At 55.9% G+C, this 21,128-nt stretch overlaps 3 protein-coding genes across 8 annotated transcripts; all 3 read left to right on the top strand.

Moving 5' to 3' along the window:
* Positions 1-207: 207 nt before the first annotated feature.
* Positions 208-6,529, top strand: IST1 (IST1 factor associated with ESCRT-III). Of its 3 annotated transcripts, XM_033069686.2 has the most exons (11): positions 221-301; positions 383-585; positions 1,283-1,382; positions 1,955-2,135; positions 2,350-2,437; positions 2,718-2,801; positions 3,146-3,256; positions 3,571-3,777; positions 4,829-4,921; positions 6,017-6,062; positions 6,224-6,529. In XM_033069686.2, exons 3-11 carry the CDS (start codon positions 1,295-1,297, stop codon positions 6,421-6,423), a joined length of 1,098 nt encoding a protein of 365 aa, XP_032925577.1. In that variant the 5' UTR covers positions 221-301; positions 383-585; positions 1,283-1,294; the 3' UTR covers positions 6,424-6,529. The 3 variants fall into 3 exon arrangements, with proteins under 3 accessions (XP_032925576.1, XP_032925577.1, XP_032925578.1); XM_033069685.2 differs by lacking the exon at positions 383-585 and having other exon boundaries at positions 208-301; XM_033069687.2 differs by lacking the exons at positions 221-301; positions 383-585; positions 4,829-4,921.
* Positions 6,530-7,187: 658 nt separating this feature from the next.
* On the top strand, positions 7,188-10,339 carry DHODH (dihydroorotate dehydrogenase (quinone)). 4 transcript variants are annotated; one of them, XM_033069673.1, is made up of 9 exons: positions 7,188-7,220; positions 7,438-7,629; positions 7,889-8,088; positions 8,311-8,393; positions 8,550-8,737; positions 9,163-9,276; positions 9,577-9,730; positions 9,804-9,963; positions 10,074-10,339. In XM_033069673.1, exons 1-9 carry the CDS (start codon positions 7,203-7,205, stop codon positions 10,204-10,206), a joined length of 1,242 nt encoding a protein of 413 aa, XP_032925564.1. In that variant the 5' UTR covers positions 7,188-7,202; the 3' UTR covers positions 10,207-10,339. The 4 variants fall into 4 exon arrangements, with proteins under 4 accessions (XP_032925564.1, XP_032925565.1, XP_032925566.1 ...); XM_033069674.1 differs by having other exon boundaries at positions 10,067-10,207; XM_033069675.2 differs by lacking the exon at positions 7,188-7,220 and having other exon boundaries at positions 7,266-7,629.
* A 1,086-nt stretch (positions 10,340-11,425) lies between these two features.
* DHX38 (DEAH-box helicase 38) lies at positions 11,426-20,899 on the top strand. The gene is made up of 26 exons (XM_033069726.2): positions 11,426-11,929; positions 12,113-12,300; positions 12,451-12,552; positions 12,972-13,137; positions 13,248-13,366; positions 13,477-13,553; positions 13,639-13,794; positions 14,407-14,568; positions 14,654-14,761; positions 15,613-15,725; positions 15,828-15,965; positions 16,179-16,365; positions 16,458-16,643; positions 17,031-17,171; positions 17,341-17,451; positions 17,524-17,640; positions 17,869-17,976; positions 18,093-18,205; positions 18,686-18,894; positions 18,980-19,134; positions 19,214-19,369; positions 19,444-19,578; positions 19,657-19,782; positions 20,172-20,267; positions 20,411-20,532; positions 20,652-20,899. The coding sequence occupies exons 1-26, from the start codon at positions 11,616-11,618 to the stop codon at positions 20,734-20,736; spliced, it is 3,690 nt and encodes a 1,229-aa protein (XP_032925617.1). The 5' UTR covers positions 11,426-11,615; the 3' UTR covers positions 20,737-20,899.
* Positions 20,900-21,128: the final 229 nt, after the last annotated feature.

The raw sequence follows: 21,128 nt of genomic DNA, 5'->3' as shown, positions 1-21,128 counted from the left end.
TGTCAGGCGTGGTACCAGTTGCACGCGCGCGGGATTCCTCCGCCGGGCCATGTAGTCCCTCTGCGCCGCTCTCCCAGACCGTGCCCGTCCCTCCCCGGCCGCCGTTGCGCCAGGGCCGCATTTGCGGAAGCGGGCCGGGACGGCGCCCGCCGCGCCAGCTGGACTGTGCCCCGGACTGGGTGCGGGGAGTGCCGGGACTGGGTGCGGGGAGTGCCGGCTGTGAAGATCACTCCGCACGCGATGAAGGCTTGCAGACGCCGCGCGCCATTTTGGGCGGCAGAGACCGGCGGAGCGGCGGGAGGTGAGGTGGGCCGTGGGCCGGGGGAGCGGGGCCGTGGGGAGCGCTCCGCGTCCGAGGAGGTGACGGGGAGCCCTTCCCCAGGGTCTCCCGCAGTCCTGGGACCCGCCCCTGGTCTCTGCTCTGCTGTTGGGTGTTCCATCGATGTCACCTATTTGGGCCGGAAGAGAGACTTCTCCCCTCAGTCCTCTGGTGTAGCTGCGCCGGTGGAGCTCCTGCAGGGCCTGCTGCGCACTGTCCGAACTGTCCCTGAACACTGAGCCGGACGCGGCGAGTCTGGCCGGCTGGTGTGGCTGGAGCTGTCCTGGCAGCCGGATCAGGGCAGGGCTCGCTCCGCGCTGGGAAGTCCAGCCGCCGGCAGGGAGGGATGGGGATGGGGGATGTGAGATGCAAACCGAGGTCACCGAGGTCTTTCTATGTGATATCTTTTAAGGAAGCTTTTTTTGTTTGTTTGTTTGTTTTTTTAAATGAACAGTTCTCGGCAAGCAGAAGGCTATAATTAAATACTGTTAGAGCTTACTTTCTGTAGGGTTAATATGTTGAACTGATTCCTGGGAGAGTACGCGTGTGTTCAATAGGCAGGAAGAGTGTGGGGAACGTGGACTATAGCTTTTTCCTTCTGGTGACGAGATTGTAACAACCTTAGTTTCTACAGTCCTCGAGTAAATTATATAGCTGGTTTATATCTTGTATTTTGATAGGACAGAGGTTTGGCTCTTCAGCTGACTTTTCTGTTTTTTAAAAAATGTCCAGGAAGTTTCCTTGAAGTTTCTAAGGCTAATCCTGTTGGTCTTAGATGTGGGATTGTGAAGTAGGAAAAGTAATAATGAGCGCTCGAGGTTCAGTCACTTATAAATAACTAGATTCCGGATTGGCAGACCAAGGCTTGTTTGTTTGGGGAATTTCTTGGCCTCTCCCACAGTAACAGTGTCTGGTGTGCTGACTGGCAGTTCTTGGTTCAGTGACCATCCCTCTTCTCCACAGAAAGTGTTAATCATGTTGGGCTCTGGGTTCAAGGCAGAGCGCTTGCGAGTCAACCTGCGCCTCGTCATCAATCGCCTCAAACTACTGGAGAAAAAAAAAAGTGAGTATTTAAGGGGGCAGGTGGGACCCAGGATGCTTTTGGGGCTCAGGAGACTTGGAAAGGTGTTTTTCTAGTCGGGGTACTTTCATGGGCCAAGTACGGAGTAGCTTTTTGCTCTTCCTTGCTGGACCCAGGCCTTACAGCCTGTCCTGGTGCACAAGGAGCTGGAAGAGCAGTCTGGCTTCTGTCCACCTTCCTGGTAGCTGTTGGAGTGCAGTTTGTGAGGTGGTAGCTGTGGAGTGTGTGTGCTGACAGCACAGTGGGGAACTCCCTGGGTGCTGTGAGAGATTCTTCCCACCTGCCCTGCTGTGACACAGGTAAGGTCTGTGGTCGTGGCTAACTCTGCAGGAAGGTTTTGATGGGGGAGAGTTTCCAGCACCCTGAAGTCCACTTTCCTTTCTCCCATGAGTTAAATGTGCTCAGATCTGGACATGAGGACTCTGCCAAACCATGGCCCAGTGGTTTGATAGGGAAGAGGAGGGTGGTGGCTTTATGTGTGATGGGGCCTGTGGGCAGTCTGGAGGCAGCAGCCCAGGCCAGCACAATGACTGGGCTTGGGATGTGTGCTGCAGCTGAGTTGGCCCAGAAGGCAAGGAAGGAGATTGCAGATTACCTGGCAGCTGGAAAAGATGAGCGTGCCAGGATTCGTGTGGAGCACATCATCCGTGAAGATTACCTTGTGGAGGCCATGGAGATCCTGGAGCTGTACTGTGATCTGCTGCTCGCCCGCTTTGGCTTGATCCAGTCCATGAAGTAAGCTCTGGCTGAGAGGGTCCTGGAAGGGGCACTGCTGGGGCCAGGTCTGGGGTACAGAAGGGCACCCGTGTCTCTCCACAGAGCTTTTTTCCCCGTGTAAGGAAGACTGTGGAGCCCAGTGTATGGGATGGGAAATTAAAGGCTAAGCAGATTGAAGGCAGCAAAGGCTGGATGTATGGGGTGAAGAGAGAATTGTTTTCTTTGGTTGCAGGGAGCTGGACTCTGGCTTGGCAGAGGCAGTATCAACACTGATTTGGGCTGCACCTCGCCTCCAGTCGGAGGTGGCCGAGTTGAAGATTGTGAGTAGGGTGGCTTGAGGGATGCTGTACACGCACGGTGGGGGTGATGCTGCCAGATGCTGATGGGAGCCCTTGTCTGGGACTTTGTATCATTAAAATAGAGGACTTTATGGGCTCTGCAGATGGAAACCAAATGTCCTTGGAGCATCTGGGGTGGCTGCAGCTGCTGAACTGGGGTGTTCAGTGGGAGCAATGGGGGAGGGAGGTGGGTAAGTGGATGTGTGGTTTAAGGCGGGAGAAGCAGGGGTGTGCATGTTCTAGAGTTTTTCTTTTACTGCAGGTTGCTGATCAATTGTGTGCTAAGTACAGCAAGGAGTATGGGAAGCTGTGCCGGACAAACCAGATTGGGACAGTCAATGACAGGGTAATGAACTGGTAGAACAGGTGGAGCTGGCAGAGCAGCCACGCCTGCCAAGACTTGCTGCCCCTGTGGCTAGTGGCTGATGCTTGCAGTCACTCTGGAGCACGGCAGGTGCTGTGCAGCCAGGGCCCACCTACACTGGAGCATGGTCCTGAGGCCCTGCTCTGCTGGCTGGGGATGGGGAAGGGTAGAGCAAATAGAGCCCTGGGCTGTGGCTGCCTGCAGCATGCTGTACTGGGTGGGGAGGCCTCCCCAGGGCTGCCTGCTGCTCCCTGCAGCTGGTAGCCCTGGCTGGGATGGCACTGGTGCAGAGCTGTTGGGTGCTGCATTGCCCTGCATTGTTGCAGCTGATGCACAAGCTGAGCGTGGAAGCACCACCCAAGATCCTGGTGGAGAGATACCTCATCGAGATTGCAAAAAACTACAACGTGCCCTATGAGCCTGACTCAGTGGTGATGGTGAGTGAGCCCCAGGATGTGGCATTTCAGTGAACTGGGTGGTCCTTGTGCTTTCGTGTCTTTTAGAAAGTCCCAGCACAGCATGATCCTTGTTCCTTCGTGCACCCCTATGGCTTGTGGCAATCTATACTACACATGCTACAGCCTGGTTCTTGTTCTGTTTTCCATTAATATCACTGTATAACTGCAATCTGTTCTGTTCTTGTTGTGTATTCTCATCTTGTCAATTGACAAATGCTGCATCTAATGCTGTACAGAAGGCTGTGATCGTAAGAGAGGTGTGTTGCTGAGCAGAGTTCTCCCACCCTTTCCAGGCTGAAGCTCCAGCAGGTGGAGAGGCAGATCTGATTGATGTGGGGTTCACAGATGATGTGAAGAAGGGTGGCCCCGGAGGGGGCGGAGGTGGTGGATTCACAGCCCCAATGATAGGTCACGATGGGTTAGTACCTATGCCTGTGATGATGCCTATGCCCATGCCAACAACAAATCCACCCTTCTCCTATCCACCTCCAAAGGGACCGGTAAGTTCCTGGGCTTTGTGTGTTTCCTTTTTCTGTGAAAGACTCCCATTGTGGTGCTTAGCCCTGTGCCTGGTAGCTCAGTGGGTCAGAAGGCCATCTTCTTGGTGTAAGACTGCATGGGATGGAGGCAGTTGGCAGTGCAGCTGAAGCTTAATGTGGCTTCTTGACTGTGGCGGTTCCGACCCCTGTTTTCCAGCCAGCCCTCTTTGCCTTCAGGGAACAGAGGAGTCCAGACTTAACTTAACTCCTGAGGCAGTCTTCTGACTGCCAGGTTTTTGTCCAGGAGTTGGAGCTGCACTTTGAAGTTGGTAGGCTGGTAGAGTGCCAGGATTCAGTCAAGGAGATCAGGTGAGTGTTGTAGGGTGGGAGTAGCACAGAAAAATGCAGAAGAGCTTTGCCTTCAGACCTGCAAGGGGAGAAGACTGAGCCAATGGCTCTGGCAGATGATTTGTTGTAAGGGGAAAAGAACTCTGTTTTCTGAATTAAGTAATTTACAGGATATCTGTGTAGACTGGAGAGCAGAATAGTGGGATGGCTTGGAGTCTTTATACGGTCCCAGTAGTGCTGAAGTACTTTTTGTGGAAAATCTGGGCCAAATATCATCAGCTGGCCGTTGGCCCAGGCATAAACATGCTGAGGGCTTGTGCCAGATCTGGGTCCTTGAGGTGCTGTTGTGTGACAAAGGAGGGCAATTCAAAGCCTTGTGTGAGCCAGAAACCTTTTTCCTGTTCTGCAGTACTGCACGTAGGGCTGGAAATGGCAGAGTATTTCCTTTATTGGCCTGGTACTGCTCATGCCTTCAAAGATTAAATATTTACCCATGCTGGTTCTTTAGAATAATCCACAGTCCAGTTAGGTAGGAGTGCCTGCTCCAGGTGACTACGTCTGACTTCATACTTGAGAATCTCTTCCTTGTAAGCATAAACTCTTGCCCACTTGGATACTTGCCTGCATTTATCTAAGACTCTAGTTCCTGTGACTCCCATGGCAGCTGTAGGTGTGTGGTGTCTGGGATGAGCAAGTCTGGTGCATGACTGATCTCTCTGTACAGGAGAACTTCAGTGGCCTGCCAGTGGGGACCTACCAGCCATTCACTAACATCCACCCACCACCAATTCCGGCAAACCCACCCACATATGAGTCCGTAAGTGCCTGAGCTGAATGGCTATTGCAGGCAGCAGAAGGATCCTCAGAGTGCAGTGGCAGCCACAGAGAAGGGAACTGTTTGTAAAGGATATTGCTGCCAACCTTTGGAGCTTTTGGGGTGGTGCTGGAGTTGCTTTCTGGTGTAGTGAATCACTGAGTGCACGTGATGGAAGGATGACTTGTGGAGAGAAGTTCCTCAGTCAGCTCTGTGCTTTGGCTGCAAAGGAAAGCTGAGATTTCTCTTGCTGCATTGTTAAAGTGGTGATAAATTGTTAATAAGCAGAATCCACAAGTTGTGGTTTTTGCAGTGTGAAGGGTTTATCACCTTGAGTCTGCTTAATTATGGCTTTCGAACTAATTAATAGCCTGGGTGACAATTTTGGGTCACCCAGACGCTGTGTGTTTAAAGACTTCCTTTAACAGACTTTCCTCAGTCCTTGGGGACAGCAAAGCAGAGGCTGGAGACTTCCCTTTCTATGCTTGTCTGTGTTTTTTGGCTGCAGTTTGTCATCATGCCTTTCACTCTGCTTTTGGTGATGTGCTCTTTTTTTTTTTGCACTGTCCTAAGTAGGGAGGAGCGCAGTTGAGCGTTGTGGGTGCTGACACTTTGTGTTCTCACAGGTGCAGCAGTGCAGGTGAACTGGGTGGAATGGATGTTGAGGGCCGCAGCATGCGGGGAATAAGTTTTACTAGCACAGCTGAGTGTGCCATGAGCATTTTTCCCAGACAGACCAAGGCCTGAGATGGGTCATTTCATACCCTGCTGCTAGTCACGAGGACCTGTCAGTGGTTTATGAAGAAAGGCAGCAAGGAGCTGTGATGATGTGGACGAAGGGGGTGGTGTTTTGCCGCTGGTGGCCTTGATAAACGTTTCAGACCTGATAGTGGATATGCTCTATTGATCCAGTTCCAGGTCAAGGAAGCTGCTTTAGTTGACAGGGAGAGAAAAACTCAAGAGCTTGCAGGTTGTTGCAAAGCCAGGGCTGCTTGCTAGGGGTGGGGAGGTGTGTGCACTGCTCTGCTGGAGCTGTTCCTCTGAGCTCTGCCTGTGTGCTGGTGGAACAGAGCTGTAGTGACTGAGAGTCTTTTTCAGATTGATGAGCCTAACACTGACAAGGATCCTGCTGCATTAGTGCCTGGTGAGTATGCAGAGGTTTGGAAAACCTTGGGCATTAGGGGCTATTCAGAAAAACCCACTGGTACTGCCTGTTGCTGGAGTGGCTGTTCCTTTGTGGGGCTCCATTTGGCCCAGTGAGTGTGTGCTGATGGTGAGGTGCAATGATCCTTCTCTTACGAACAGGGCCTGAGCCCAAGCCAGAAGCTTCTCCTAAACCACGAGCTGGAGCTCCTAATACCGTTGATAACTTTGTGCTGCCTGAATTGCCGTCTGTGCCAGACACGCTGCCAACAGCATCTGCTGGCGCCAACTCTTCTGCCTCAGAAGACATTGACTTCGATGATCTTTCACGGAGATTTGAGGAGCTGAAGAAGAAAACGTAAAATTTCCTGGGCTGCAGGGGAATGAGCTGTGACATTTCTCTGAAACAGACTGCCTTTGAAATTGGTTTCCTCTATTAACCTCCAATGAACATGCTCTTCTTTTTGAGCTCTCTTCCTGCTGTACTTAAACCAGGTGCTGCCACTTTCCTGATCTTTGCTGCTCCAGGAGATGAACTGTGGGGAGTGTTGTGAGAGTGAGGCAGAGAAGAGCCCCCTGTCAGTCTGGGTAGCTGTCTGGGGAAGCTGTGCCTGATGTTCTAGGCACTGTTCCTGCTGCCTCCATGATGGCTCTGTGCCTGCTAGCAGAGGCTTCTCTTGGGGAGCCCTTGCTGGCCTTCGTGGTGTTCTGGGTGGGGTCTGTTGGCAGAAGCGTGGCACTGTCTGTGACTGGCTCCACAGCGGGTAGAGCTAGGCAGGTTCTGCTGCTGCATCGGGATTTTGGTGCAGCAGGTTTTCTCCCGGGTGATGAGCAGCTAATGGACCACTGAGATGTGGGGGCGAGGCATGGAGCGTGGTCTGACGGGATATGCAGCAGCACCTTGTTTACCCTATCCGAGCCACGGGCGCGGCATGCCGGCAGTGTGCTGTACCCGTTCATGGCACTGTCTGCAGCTCTCCCGTCCCGTCCCGTCCCGTCCCTGTCGCTCCCCCGGCCCCTTTGCACCCGCAATAAAGCGCGCTCCGGGACCCGTGCTGCGTGGCGATTGGCTGGGACGGGGTGGCCTCCACCAATCACGGGGCGGGGGGGCCGGAAGTGCCCTCGTGCTGGGCTGAGCGTGATGGCGGCGCCGCTGCGCGTGAGCGGCCGGGGGTGCTGGGGGGCCTCGGAGCCGTCCTGGCGGGGCCGAGCGCGGCACCTGGGGACAGCCGGGCTCGGCTGGCTGCGGCTGGGGCGGGCCGGCCAGAGATGAGATGGGTGGTGTGGGACCGGGGTCGGCGTGCTGGGATGGGACGGGTCGGGTGTGGCTGCCGGTGGGGGATCGCTGCTGGCGCGCTTCTGACAACCTGACACAGGGCCGGCTGCTGGCGCTGGGAGGCTGCGCGGTGCTCCTGGGATCGGCGCTGGCGGCGGGGGACGAGCGGCTGTACGCGGCGGCGGTGATGCCCGCGCTCCGGGCGCTGCCCCCTGAGGCCGCCCACGGCCTGGCCTTGCGCGCCGCCGGCCTCGGGCTGCTGCTCCCCGCCCGGCCCGACGGCCCCGCGCTGGTGCGTCCCGGGGGCGGGGAGCAGGGAGAGCCGCGGGGCGGGAACGGTGGCCAGACAGACGGACAGGGTATGGGCCGCAGGGTGCGCAGGGGTCTGGTCGCAGTCCGTGGCGGGTGACGAGGTGCCCTCGGGCAGGCACCCGGTAAGGACAGCCGATGGGGCAGGGGAGGCGGCCGGGTCTGTCGGGAGGAGGGTTGGAGAGGGGCCTTAGCAATGGTTCCTGGAGTCCGTGGGCTCTGACTCAGCCCCAGCCCCGCAGGAGGTGCGAGTCCTCGGGCAGCGATTCCGCAACCCAGTGGGCCTGGCTGCTGGCTTCGACAAGCAGTGTGAGGCTGTGGACGGGCTGTACAAGATGGGCTTTGGCTTTGTGGAAGTGGGGACTGTCACGCCCGAGCCCCAGGAAGGGAACCCCAAGCCCAGGGTCTTCCGGCTGGCAGAGGACGAGGCTGTCATCAACAGGTGGGATGTGAGGGCAGCTGCTGTGCCATGTCCTGCAGTCTGCCCGCTGTGAGGGAGGGTGCATATTTGGATAGTCCCAGGTGCTGTTGGTGCTGTGGTGGCTTTTGGTTGGATGTGCTGAGCAAAGCTGCAGAGACCACACATCTGCCGTGTGTTTCTTGCATGTTCTGTTTAAGGCTTGCAGACATAACCCAGCCTTGAACTGCCTCTGCCCTGGTGCAGGTACGGATTCAATAGCCATGGCCATGTTGCAGTGGAGCGCAGGCTGCGAGCCCGCCAGGAGACACAGACCAGGCTCACTGCTGGTGAGACAAGCTTGTAAGCCTTTGCTCTTGGGGCCTGCAGGGTAGGTTTGGGCATCTCCTGGTACTTGTAGACCAGGATTGGTGTATAATGCCAGTATCCAGCTATTGGGTGGTGGTTGGTCCTGCTGCCCTAGTTCAGCTGTGTCTGTATTCCAGCTGGGATGCCTCTTGGAGTCAACCTGGGCAAGAACAAGAGCTCTCCTGATGCTGCAGCTGACTATGTGGCTGGGGTCCGGACGCTGGGCCCTTTGGCTGACTACCTCGTTGTGAATGTGTCCAGCCCGAACACCCCAGGGCTGCGGGACCTGCAGGGCAAGGCTGAGCTGCGGGACCTGCTCAGCAAGGTGGGTGCTTCCCCCCAGCCAGCCCAAATCACAGCATCTGCACTGCTGCAGCCAGTGGATTTGCCCAAACACAGGGAGGAGTGTGGGGGTGGCTTTCCCGTGTGGTGGGCAAGACCACTAAAATGTCCCTGTCAGCTGCTGCTGTGGGGTGTACTAGGGCATTGTATCCCAGCAAAGGGCTCAGGAGCACTGAGACATTGCCCTCCACTTGCTCCTGCAAGAGGCAATGAGCTGTCCACCCCACAACTTCAGGCATTGCTGGGGTCCTGCCTGCCGTGTGCTTCAGGCCCTGTGCCAACGGTGCCTTTCCTGGTTTTGGTGCTGTGTAGAGTCCTGTCCCTGTACTGCCTGTGGTGGGGGTGTGCAAAGGTCCGTGCTGGGGAAGGAGGCATCTCCCCACCATGCACGGCCATGTGCACTGACAGGTGCTGGTGGAGAGGGACCGACTGCCCTGTGAGCGTAAGCCAGCTGTGCTGGTGAAGATTGCCCCTGACCTCACTGCACAAGACAAGCAGGACATCGCCAGCGTTGTCTGTGAGGTGAGGAGGCAGGAAGGGAAGGCCATCGGAGGCAGGACTGTGGTGGTCCTGGCTAGTCACCTCTCTGAAACACCTCTCTGCCTGCAGCTCTCTGGCTGCTGTAGGGATGGTGTCCTGGGTCGGTCAGAGTCTGTGGGCCTGTGTGTGTCACCCAGGCATTGAGTGACCCAAGCAGTGAGGGGCAGCTTTTTCCCTAGGCACACTTCAGGGTTGTGTGCTGGGAGGTCCTGACCTGGCAGGAGAGAAGGGGAGGGCTGGGCTGCTTGTGGAAGCTGTGTCCTCCTGTGACTGCCCCTGCAGCTAGGTGTGGATGGGCTGATAGTCAGCAACACCACCGTGAGCCGTCCCAGCAGCCTCCGGAGCAGGCAGCGCCTGGAGCCGGGGGGCCTCAGTGGGAAGCCCCTGCGGGAGCTCTCCACACAGACCATCAGGGAGATGTACACTCTCACTCAAGGTGATGGCAGAGCAGGGCTTGGGGCTGCACGCCAGCACTGCCTGTGCCATGCTGACCCTTGCCCTGCCCACAGGCCGAGTGCCCATTATCGGCGTGGGCGGGGTGAGCAGTGGGAAGGATGCCCTGGAGAAGATCCGTGCTGGAGCCTCGCTCGTGCAGCTGTACACAGCACTTGTGTACCACGGGCCGCCCGTGGTGCGGGCAGTGAAGCGGGAACTGGAGGAGCTGCTGAGGTGAGTAGAGGCCAGGCACATCCCCAGATGTGGTCCTGGGACAGCTCTGGACAGCAAGTGCCAAGCAGTGCCAGCCCAGTCCCACCACACTGTCACTGATCAGGGAGCAGGGCTTCAGGAATGTCATGGAGGCCGTTGGAGCAGATCACCGCTGCTGACATGCTGCACCGTGAAGGTCCAGCTGGGTGGGAGGACCCGTGGCTGACCAGGGATGGGTGTGACAATTGCAGTGCCTGGGACTGAGAGAAGGTCCTGGTTCCAGCCCCTGGGAAGGGTCTGATGGGGGGAGCAGGGGACTGTGCTGCTTTTCAGGACTGTGTTTTGGCTTCCCTGCGGCCAGCAGAACTGAATGTCAATAAACATTTGGCTCACCTGGTCCTGTGTGCTGCTGTGGGGACACCCCATGGGCTGGAGGGATGCAGCATAGCTCTCCTCAGCTGAGCAGAATCAGCTCTGCATTTTGCTCCCACTTTTCCTGGTGGGAGAGAAGCCACTCCGAGTTCTGAGATGGACTGACAAGTGCACCGGGCCTCCTCTGGCAGAGACTTCTACCTGTGGCCAGGCCCTAGGTGGGAGGGAAGGCAGTGATGGTGCTGGGTGCCAGTACACAGCTGTTTGGAGATGGTTGCAGTCATGCCTTGTCAGTTGTGGCCTGATCAAAGGTGCTTCTGTCTTTGGTTTTGTCTCTGGCCCCTCTGGTGCTGACTTTTCCTTCACCCTGAACTCACTGCATCTTGGGGCTTTTCCTGAGCAACAGCTTGGCCTGCACAAAGCATTCTCTCAGCCTTTCACAATGCACCCAGCAGAGCAGGATTGCACAACAGCACTCACCAAAATTGGTTACAACTGCTGGGAAACTCTTGGCATACTGGCGTCCTGTCAGGGCTTGGCAGCTTCCTGTAGGCCTCTTCCAGCCTGACACTAAGCAAGAGGGGGGTTTTGGTGCTCGTCCTGCTGGGAATTGTACTGGGTGCAGGCACCAGGGGCAGATCTAGAGCTCATGGGCTGAACCAGGGCGCAGGAGGTAACAGAAGGGGTGAGCAGGACGCCCCAAGCAGGAATGACCTGCAGGAGGAGGCTGGAGGCTGCTGTGAGCATGGGGTGAGCAACACCACTCTGCCTCTGGATGTGCCTAGTGCTGTGTCTGTCCTTGCCTGGCTCAAGGCCCGGCCCTGCAGAGGACCAGTGCTGGGCCTGGAAGCAGCTGGGTCCCAACACTGCAGCCTTGGCCTCTGTAGCAGCAGGGTCCAGGTGTGACTCACGGCTGTCTGATGGGCAGCCCCGGGGCACGGAGTTGCCCCTTTTTCCTACCGGGACAGGGCCTGGCGCCAGCTGCTGGTGGAGCCCACGGCTGCGAGCAGGGCGGGATCCTCCGCCCGGCCCGGCCCGGCCCCATGACCCCGTGACCCCGCGGCGTGCGCGTCCGCCGGAAGTCCGCCAGCGGTCCGCCGGAAGTCCGCCAGCGGCGCTCGGGGCTGGGGCCGGCACTCTATGGTGGCGGCTCGGCCACAGGCTCTGGCCGCCGTGTCTATGGTGCGCTTGGCTAGAGCGGCTTCTCCCGCCGAGCACTGTGGCGCGGCCATGGCGGCGCTCCGGGACACGGGTTACGGGCGTTGAAGGAAGTGCGGGGCTCGCGCGGTGCTGCGGCCGCGATGGCGGCGGCGAGCGAGGAGTCGCTGCATCGGCTGTCGGGGACGAGCCCGAGCGGCGAGGCGGGCGGGCTGGTGCTGCCGCGGGGCGCCGAGCAGCACGTCTTTAAGGCACCGGCCCCGCGCGTCTCCCTGCTGGGACTGGACGTGCTGGCGGCGCAGAAGCGGCGGGAGCGCCAGGAGGAGGCGGCCGGGGGGAAGCGATCCCGCGTCGCATCCTATAAGGACTGGGAAGAGGGTCGTGACGACGCGGGCAGCGCCGAGGACGAGGAAGAGGACGAGGCCGAGCGGAGCAGCCGCAGAGCTCGCAGGAACAGGTGGCGTTTGCAGGGGGGTTCGGCCGGGTCGGGAGCGCGGGGTGACCGGCGGCACGGCAGCCTGGTGAGCGCTGCTGGGCATTGTGGCAGCGGCTGCACATGAAGATGTACGAGACCGGCCCAAGGGCTGCTGCTGCTGCTCAGCACTTCTGAGCGTTTCTTCTCTCTGCTCTGCCTGCCCAGACATTACCGCTCTGTCCACGTGGAGACACCTTCCTACACTGGGGGTGTCAGCGAGGAGTTCTTGGAGCGCAGCCGGCAGCGGGAAAAGGAGCGTCGGGAACACGGAGTCTTCGCCTCCTCCAAGGAGGAGAAGGAGCGGAAGAAGGAACGCAGCAGGGATCGGGACCACGATCGGAAACGAGACCGTGGTAATTGCCGGAGACCTTTGTGGTTCTTGGTTTGGGTCTGGGCCTGACTTTTGCCCTGTTTGTAGCCTCTACGAGTGTTCGTGGTGATTTTTGCAGCAGGCGTGGGAAGCTTGTTTGTGCAATAAGCACCAGATCCTTTTGTTTCTGTAGAGGAGCGGGAGAGGAGTCACCACAGCAGATCGGAGAGGGACGGTTCGTCAGAGCGGGGCGGCAGGAGGAGTGAGCCTGAGAGCCCCCGACATCGGCCCAAAGGTGGGACTGGGACCCGGCAGAGCTCTTTTGTGAGACCTAACAGGGAGGGGCTTGGAGTTTTTATGCTTCCTGGTGTTTTTGCAGGATGAAATAGAGAAGCTTGTACCTTGTAATGTCTGTGGTTAAGGCAAGCATAAAACTCCAGCTCAGCTTGGGTCTGGGAGAAATGTGCCAGCTGTGTGTGTTTGAAACTCTGGCAGAGCTCTGCATGGTGGGGTCTGTTCTGGGTCTGTGTGATGGAAATATGATCCTTTGGAAATTCCTTGCAATTACAGGGGGTCAGCCCCTTCTGTCAGAGGGAGAAGGGAACCCTCTAATGGGTACCCCTCTTTCCATGCTCCTTTCTTAGAAGGTGTTAGGTGGCTCCAGGTGCTCAGGGCCACTGAACAACAAGTGACAAACCCCATCTCTTCTGCCAGATGCAGCCACACCGTCTCGCTCCAGCTGGGAGGAAGATGATGGTGGCTACAGCAGCGCCCATCGCTCGCAGTGGGAATCTCCATCTCCTTCACCTTCCTATCGAGACTCGGAGCGCAGCCACCGGCTGCCGTCGCTGCGGGACACAGACCGGCGGGAGCGGGACAGGTACCGGTGCCTGAGGCTGTGCTGTGAGCTGTGGAGCTGCAGAACAGGGACTCTGTGTATGAGAGGGGTCTGCCTGTGGGCGCCAGTTCCTCCCATCTGCTGTGTTCCAGGTCTGTGAGGAGCCGGTACTCTGATAAGACGCCACTGCCAACCCCGTCATACAAATACAATGAATGGGCTGATGACCGGCGGCATCTGGGGGCCACGCCACGCCTGTCCCGAGGGAGAGGTGAGGAACCTGGGCTGAGCTGCCTGGGGTGGGTAGTGTGGAATCCCCTTTACTGTGGCACAGAGTTGGGGTTTCCTTGGGAACTTTCTGGACCATCTGGCTCACCGCAGGTCGGCGCACGGAAGGGGAGGAGGGCATCGCCTTTGAGACGGAAGAGGAGCGGCAGCAGTGGGAGGATGACCAGCGGGTGAGAGTCTGGGGCAGGCCAGGGCCTTGGGGCCCCAGGCTCTGGGGAATGGGCAGAACTCAGTGCTGCACCTCTCCCTTCCCAGCAAGCTGACCGGGACTGGTACATGATGGATGAGGGCTATGATGAGTTTCACAACCCTTTGGCTTACTCCTCTGAGGAGTACGTGAAGAAGCGTGAGCAGCACTTGCACAAGCAGAGGCAGAAGCGGATCTCGGCACAGCGGCGGCAGATCAATGAGGTAAGGCCAAGAGGCGGGGTTGGCTGCTTTGAACATGTGGAGTTGGCTGCCTCTTGAAAGATCCACTTGTTGAGCCCTTGCTCTCAGGTGGAGAGGGACACTCTTGGGCCAGGCTGAAGGAGTGCTCACAGGGGAACTGTGGTTGAGTTCCCCTGGAAAATCCAGCCCAGCAACTCCTGCATGGGCAGAATTCACAGTTGGAGTGGCTGGTGGATTGCAGTGTCCAGGGCAGCAGGAGAGCAGAGGACCATGCTCCTGCTGTTCTGAGTGTGAGGTATATTACTGGGGCTGTTCACTGTTGGCCCAGTGGATGCTGAGGGCAGCTGCTCTCTTTGCATGAGCAGGGCTGTGTCAGGCTTCCTGATGTATTCTGACTACCTTGTGTATCCTGCATTTCCATGGAGACAGTCCTGTTGACCATGTGCTTCACGTGGGCAGTTTCCTGTACTGTACTGCTTCCATTTACTGTTCCTTCCTTGTGCTTACTTTCAGGCTCACTAGGTTTGAAGCATCCTGTTGCCAGTGCAGAGCCCAGGACCAAGCTTGGTGTGCTGGTGTGATCTCTGTGACTTTCTGTGGCACTTCACTGTGTTTCTGGTATGTTTCCTGCAGGATAATGAGCGCTGGGAGACAAATCGCATGCTGACCAGTGGCGTGGTCCATCGGATTGAAGTGGACGAAGATTTTGAGGAGGATAACTCTGCTAAAGTGCATTTGTTGGTGCACAATCTGGTGCCCCCTTTCCTAGATGGAAGGATTGTCTTCACTAAGCAGGTAAAGACTGTGGCTGAAAGCACTGATGGCAGGGAGCCCTGTACATATGAGGACTTTTTAGTAAAGCAGTGCCTTTTCCCTGCAGCCAGAGCCAGTCATCCCTGTGAAGGATGCCACCTCGGATTTGGCCATCATCGCTCGGAAGGGCAGCCAGCTGGTGCGCAAGCACAGGGAGCAAAAGGAGCGTAAGAGGGTACGCTGCAGCCCTTTGGCTTACTGTCCGCTGTGCATGTTAGGTAGTTCCTCACAGCCCTGTTTGGACTCTGCAGCATTCAGGCTTTGGGAGCAGTGATGATAAGAAGCTCATATGTTTGTAAGCTGGGACATCCTGGCAGCCCAGCTTACTGCATTGCCTCATAGCAGCTGCTGTGGTGTGATTTTGGGACATGAATCTCTGTGCATTTGGACATTTGCATTATGGGAGAAGGAAGCAGGTGGAAGAATGCCAGGTAGCTTAGAGACTGTCAGCAGGCAGTAAGGCAGCATGATATACCTTGTCATGTCTCAGCAGAAGAGTTGTGAGGAGGAGTATGGGGTGAGGTAGCAGATTCATTTTGGGGTGTTTTCTAGGGACTTTCTCTAAAGCTTACATAATAGCTGTGGGGAAGTACAGATGTGTTCCTTCTACGTTGAAACTGGGCTGCATTTGACCTTCTTACACTATGAGTGGAATGGCAGTGGTAGCTAAACTGATAGCAGAGGTGGGAGGAAAACCTGTGAGCGCTTGGCAAGGGCACGAAGATTATCTCTGGTTCACATCGGTGTAGGTTTAAGTTCTAATTTAATGAGAGGGTCAGCAGCTGGAACTATTTCCTTAGGAGGCAGTTGGTAATCCTTTGCCTGAAGTCTCTATGTCCATTCTAGTGTCTTAAAACTCTGCTTCAGTTCATTTGGAAGTGGGAAGCTTGATGTAGGAATGGAGTGTGCATTCTGCATTGGGGAGCTGTGGTACTAATATCCTTTTCCTACTCTTAGGAGTAGGATTAGGGAGGAATTTTGTCTGTGCTTGCTGTGGCAAAGTTGTGCTGTTTTCTCTCCTTCCAGGCTCAGCACAAGCACTGGGAGCTGGCAGGCACCAAGCTGGGAGACATTATGGGGATCAAGAAAGAGGAGGAGAAGGATGAGATGATGACAGAAGATGGCAAAGTGGATTATAAGTAGGGGCTTGCTCTAAATTACTCTGCTCAGTTCATAACGGGGGCTAAAGGCATAGCAAAGTGTGTGGAGAGGCATTTTCAGGACTTTGAGTGTTTCCTTAGAACAGAGCAGAAGTTTGCTGAACACATGAAAGAAAAAAGTGAAGCCAGCAGTGAGTTTGCCAAGAAGAAATCGATCCTGGAGCAGAGACAATACCTACCCATCTTTGCTGTACAGCAGGAACTGCTCTCCATCCTTAGGTATGGCTGCCAGGGCATCCCCAGGGCATTGGCCTGTGTTTGGGAACTCAGTTGAGGAATTGTAGAATCATGACCATTGGGAAGTTGTACTCTCAGGAAACAACCCGTTGCTTTGTGTTTGCTCAGCTCTCCCGCCTGAGTAGGGTGATGCTTAGCTAAACACAAAAGCCCTTCCTTGAAGGGTATGAAGAAATACCTTTTCCTTTTCCTCAGAGACAACAGCATTGTGATCGTGGTGGGGGAGACCGGGAGTGGGAAGACAACTCAGCTGACACAGTATCTCCATGAGGATGGCTACACTGATTACGGCATGATTGGCTGCACGCAGCCCCGCAGGGTGGCTGCCATGTCGGTGGCCAAGCGGGTCAGCGAGGAGATGGGCGTGCGTCTGGGGGAGGAGGTGAGTCGAGTAGGGAGTGCAGGGTGCCGCCCAGTGACACTGGGTGCTGGGACTGTTGGAAGACCAGACTCTGGTATCGCTGCCCTCCTCAGGTGGGCTATGCCATCCGCTTTGAGGACTGCACGTCAGAGAACACAGTGATCAAGTACATGACAGATGGGATCCTGCTGCGGGAGTCGCTGCGGGAGGCTGACCTGGACAACTACAGTGCTATCATCATGGACGAGGCGCACGAGCGCTCGCTCAACACTGATGTGCTCTTCGGGCTGCTTCGGGAGGTGGGTGTGACCTGGGCTAGCAGCGTGGGGCACGTGATCTGGGACGGCGCTTCTCTGCCAGGACCAGGAAAGAGCTGCCACATCTCTTCTGACTGCTCCAGCACCCTGGTCCTTGCTTCTGGGGGGTTGGGTCTCCTGTAATGCTACCAGAGTCTTGGTGGCTGAATATCTGAACTGCCTATACAGAGGTCTTTGCTGGATTAAGGTTTCCTGGACTGAGGTTGGTGGGTTTTTTTAGCACTGACCATAGAGCATCAGTGTTCCCTGACATGCACAGCCAGTGCCTCTGGGGTACAACAGAAGCTCTGTCCTGTGCCATTATCTCAGTAAGAACGAAAACAGCCCACAGCCATGCATGAATATTCCATATTGTTCATCTGTTCCTAGGTGGTTGCCCGACGCTCAGATCTGAAGCTTGTTGTCACTTCAGCCACCATGGATGCAGAAAAGTTTGCCTCCTTCTTTGGGAACGTTCCAATTTTCCACATTCCTGGGCGCACTTTCCCTGTGGATATTCTTTTCAGCAAGGTATAGTTAAGCTTGTGGATGGAAATTCTGCTGGCAGGACAGGGTTGTGACCTAGGTGGGCTGTACTCTGAGGGGGATACACAGGACAGGAGTGGCTGTGGTGTGTTACAGTCTTGCACACAGGGCAGGTAAAGATATTGTCCAGATTAACGCAGGCTGTGCTGTTCAGACCCCACAGGAGGATTATGTGGAGGCTGCAGTGAAACAAGCCTTGCAGGTCCACTTGTCTGGTGCTCCTGGAGACATCCTCGTCTTCATGCCTGGCCAGGAAGATATCGAGGTGAGTTGGAAGGACAGGCGCTGTCCTAACTTCTCGTTTCAGTCTGATGTTTTAACTCCTCTGTGTGTCTAGGTAACCTCAGAGCAAATTGTGGAGCACCTTGAGGAGCTGGAGAAGGCGCCTGCTCTTGCTGTACTGCCAATCTACTCTCAGCTGCCCTCAGACTTGCAGGCCAAGATCTTTCAGAAGGTGCTGATGTGTGCTTTGTGATTTGGGTGGGGACAGGGAAAACTGGAGCAGGAGACAGTACAGAGCAGGGGTGAGAGGGGTAGATGTACCTTGGTATTGCATGTGGAGGGTGAGAGAAAGCATGTACCCCACTTACCCCACTTCCCAAGAGTCGCCTGTCCCTTTCTGCACTCCTCAGTGGAGCAGAGCCATGCCCACCGATGTGATTCATGTGTAGTGTGCTTGCAGGCTCCTGATGGGGTCAGGAAGTGCATCGTTGCCACTAACATTGCAGAGACCTCACTGACAGTGGATGGGATCATGTTTGTGATTGACTCTGGCTACTGCAAATTGAAGGTGAGCCAGGGTTTTCTGTACTGTCTGTCTCTGATTTCTGGGATAGATTGAGGGAGTTCTGTGGTCACTATTCAGCCTTCCTCTTAACTTCTGTTTGATCTTCTTGTGCCCTAAAGGTTTTCAACCCCCGTATAGGCATGGATGCGCTGCAGATCTACCCCATCAGTCAGGCCAATGCCAATCAGAGGGCCGGCCGAGCTGGCCGGACAGGTCCAGGCCACTGTTTCAGGTAGGCATGTCACTGGTGTTCCTCTTGTGTCCTCAGCTTGGCATTGGGTCATATATTTTTTTTCTTTCTGAAGCTGTTCATTATCTTGAACTTTGAGGGGATGTGGGCAGTAGGCAGGCCTGAAGGCCGCCTTTGGGACCCAGTGCTTCTGCAGAGAAAAAGATGTGCTGCACTTTCTTCCTGTGCCCATCTTCACTTGTGGCTGATCTTCCCTGGATGCCATCAGGATAAGAGCCAAGCAAAGGCCTCTCCCAGGCTATGCTATGAGAGCAGGGAAGGGCATGCTTGGTTGTGTGCTGTGCTGCAGCCCAAACACTCTGGTGTGCTGGGGAGACCACACTTTGGCTGGAGTGCAAACGCCTGCTGGGTGCAGGGTTACTGCCCTGTGCCGTGACGGGCTCGGCTGGGCAGAGGCTGGCAGGTCTGTAAGGAATGCAGTGGCTGGAACAGGAGCAGCACGCTCTTGGCATGTCTCCCCAGGCTCTACACCCAGAGTGCCTACAAGAATGAGCTGCTGACGACCACGGTGCCTGAGATCCAGCGCACCAACCTCGCCAATGTAGTGCTCTTGCTCAAGTCCCTGGGTGTGCAGGACCTGCTGCAGTTCCACTTCATGGATCCGCCTCCTGAGGACAATATGCTGAACTCCATGTACCAGCTGTGGATCCTGGGGGCCCTGGATAACACAGGTATTGGCTGTTGGGGTAAGCTGCCAGCCCGTGGAACTGGGGCCTTCCCAGATGCTAATCAGTGATCACTGTTCTGTTCCTACAGGTGGCCTGACCTCTACAGGGCGTCTCATGGTGGAGTTCCCACTGGACCCTGCGCTCTCCAAAATGCTCATTGTCTCCTGTGACATGGGTTGCAGCTCTGAGATCTTGCTTGTTGTCTCCATGTTGTCCGTGCCTGCTATCTTTTACCGGCCTAAGGTACAAGATGCTGCCATTCCAGCAGCTCAGGGCCCTTCCCTGCCCTTTGACTAACCCATGTTCTTTGCTTGTCCTTCAGGGCCGAGAGGAGGAGAGTGACCAAGTGCGGGAGAAATTTGCTGTTCCTGAGAGCGATCACTTGACTTACCTGAACGTTTACCTGCAGTGGAAAAACAACAGCTATTCTACCCTGTGGTGCAATCAGCACTTCATCCATGCCAAGGCCATGCGCAAGGTGAGGTGTGGCCGTGAGGCTGGGGGAGACAGCCTTGGGCAGAGGAGGGATCTGACTAGCACACGCCTTTGCAGGTACGGGAGGTGCGTGCCCAGCTCAAGGACATTATGGTGCAGCAGCGAATGAGCCTGGCATCCTGTGGTACAGATTGGGATGTTGTCAGGAAGTGCATCTGTGCTGCTTATTTCCATCAGGCTGCAAAGCTGAAGGTGAGAGGTGTCTGAGCTGCCTGGGGGCTGCAAGGCCCTGCCTAGGAAGAGATGGACTAAGCACACTTGTCTTTGCAGGGCATTGGGGAGTATGTGAACATTCGCACTGGCATGCCCTGCCACCTGCACCCCACAAGCTCTCTGTTTGGCATGGGCTACACACCAGACTACATTGTGTACCATGAACTGGTTATGACCACCAAGGTGAGCTTGGGCTGAGGGCTAGCAGGAAGGGTGATGGGTGCTCCAAGGGAGATGGGAGGACTTTGCTGTGAGACTGAGATCCATCTGAGTGGCAGATACCAGCCTTTCCCATCTATACCAAACTAGGCAGGTCTGTGTCATCTGTTTGTCCCTTCCCCCATTGTTTTTCTCTGGTTTCTGTGGGATATGTTTGATCCTCCTTGTGGTGTCTTCAAATCCAACCCGTAGCAGCTTCTGAGACCAGGAGGAATTGTCTGGAAAAGGGATATGGTCCCAGCCTGAGAAGTGCCATCAGCAACAGAGGGAGGAAGGGAGCTACTCTGGCTCTGGGAATGGTGTCCGGGCCCCAAGGATACCATCCTGCTATCCTGGTCTTTCTGTCCCTGCAGGAATACATGCAGTGTGTCACTGCTGTGGATGGAGAGTGGCTGGCAGAGCTGGGCCCCATGTTCTACAGTATCAAACACGCTGGCAAGTCACGCCAGGTAAGTATTCTGTCCTGGATGAACTGGCACACTGCAGGCCCTCTGCATTCTGGTGCTGTACATGTGTGTTTTGACACGAAGGGGGTAAGCTTGTGGGCATGCAGGGAGTCTGCTGTCCCTGACCTGCTGCTGTCTTGCTCCAGGAGAACCGCCGCCGTGCCAAGGAGGAGGTGTCTGCCATGGAGGAGGAAATGGCTTTGGCAGAGGAGCAGCTGCGTGCCCGCCGGGAGGAGCAGGAGCGCCGCAACCCACTGGGCAGTGCAAGGTGGGTGATAGCCCTGCCAGCCTATGGCGTGCCTGTGTGGAGGGTCCCAGCTTCCCTGTGGGAATTCTGGTGCAGGAAAAGATTGCATTTTCCTTAATGGCCCTTGTCCTCTTTGACAGATCTACTAAAATCTATACCCCTGGGCGAAAGGAGCAGGGGGAGCCCCTGACACCACGACGCACCCCAGCCCGCTTTGGTCTCTAAGAAGGCATGACCTATTGCTTTGAGGCTTAAGGTAGTGAACAGCTACCCTGATCAATGTATTCTGAGGTCTCTACAGCTTGTGGCCCTGGAGGGCTTTGGTGCCTGGCACTAATTTTGCTACAGAACAGAAAGAATTTTATTTGTTTAAAGGTTGTCAGTTTAATCCTTGCTTTGTTTTGCACTGCTTGTTATCCTGGAGGTGGATGTTGGGTGGAGGTAGCTCTACACAATTATGCAGGGCTGGTGCTGTCTGGTTGTTGCCCTGTAGAACCTGGAACAGGGCACAGAATTAAAACGACCTGGAGGACAAATAGAGCCTGACCCTGTTTCAAGCCTGGCCTATACTCCTGCAAAGGCAGTTCTCACAGCCCATGCCCTGCACAGGCAGCTAG

The sequence above is a fragment of the Catharus ustulatus genome, chromosome 11, assembly GCF_009819885.2.
Source record: "Catharus ustulatus isolate bCatUst1 chromosome 11, bCatUst1.pri.v2, whole genome shotgun sequence".
NCBI lineage: Eukaryota > Metazoa > Chordata > Aves > Passeriformes > Turdidae > Catharus > Catharus ustulatus.
The sequence above is the reverse complement of the archived record's forward strand: the minus strand, read 5'-3'. Positions and strand labels throughout refer to the sequence as shown.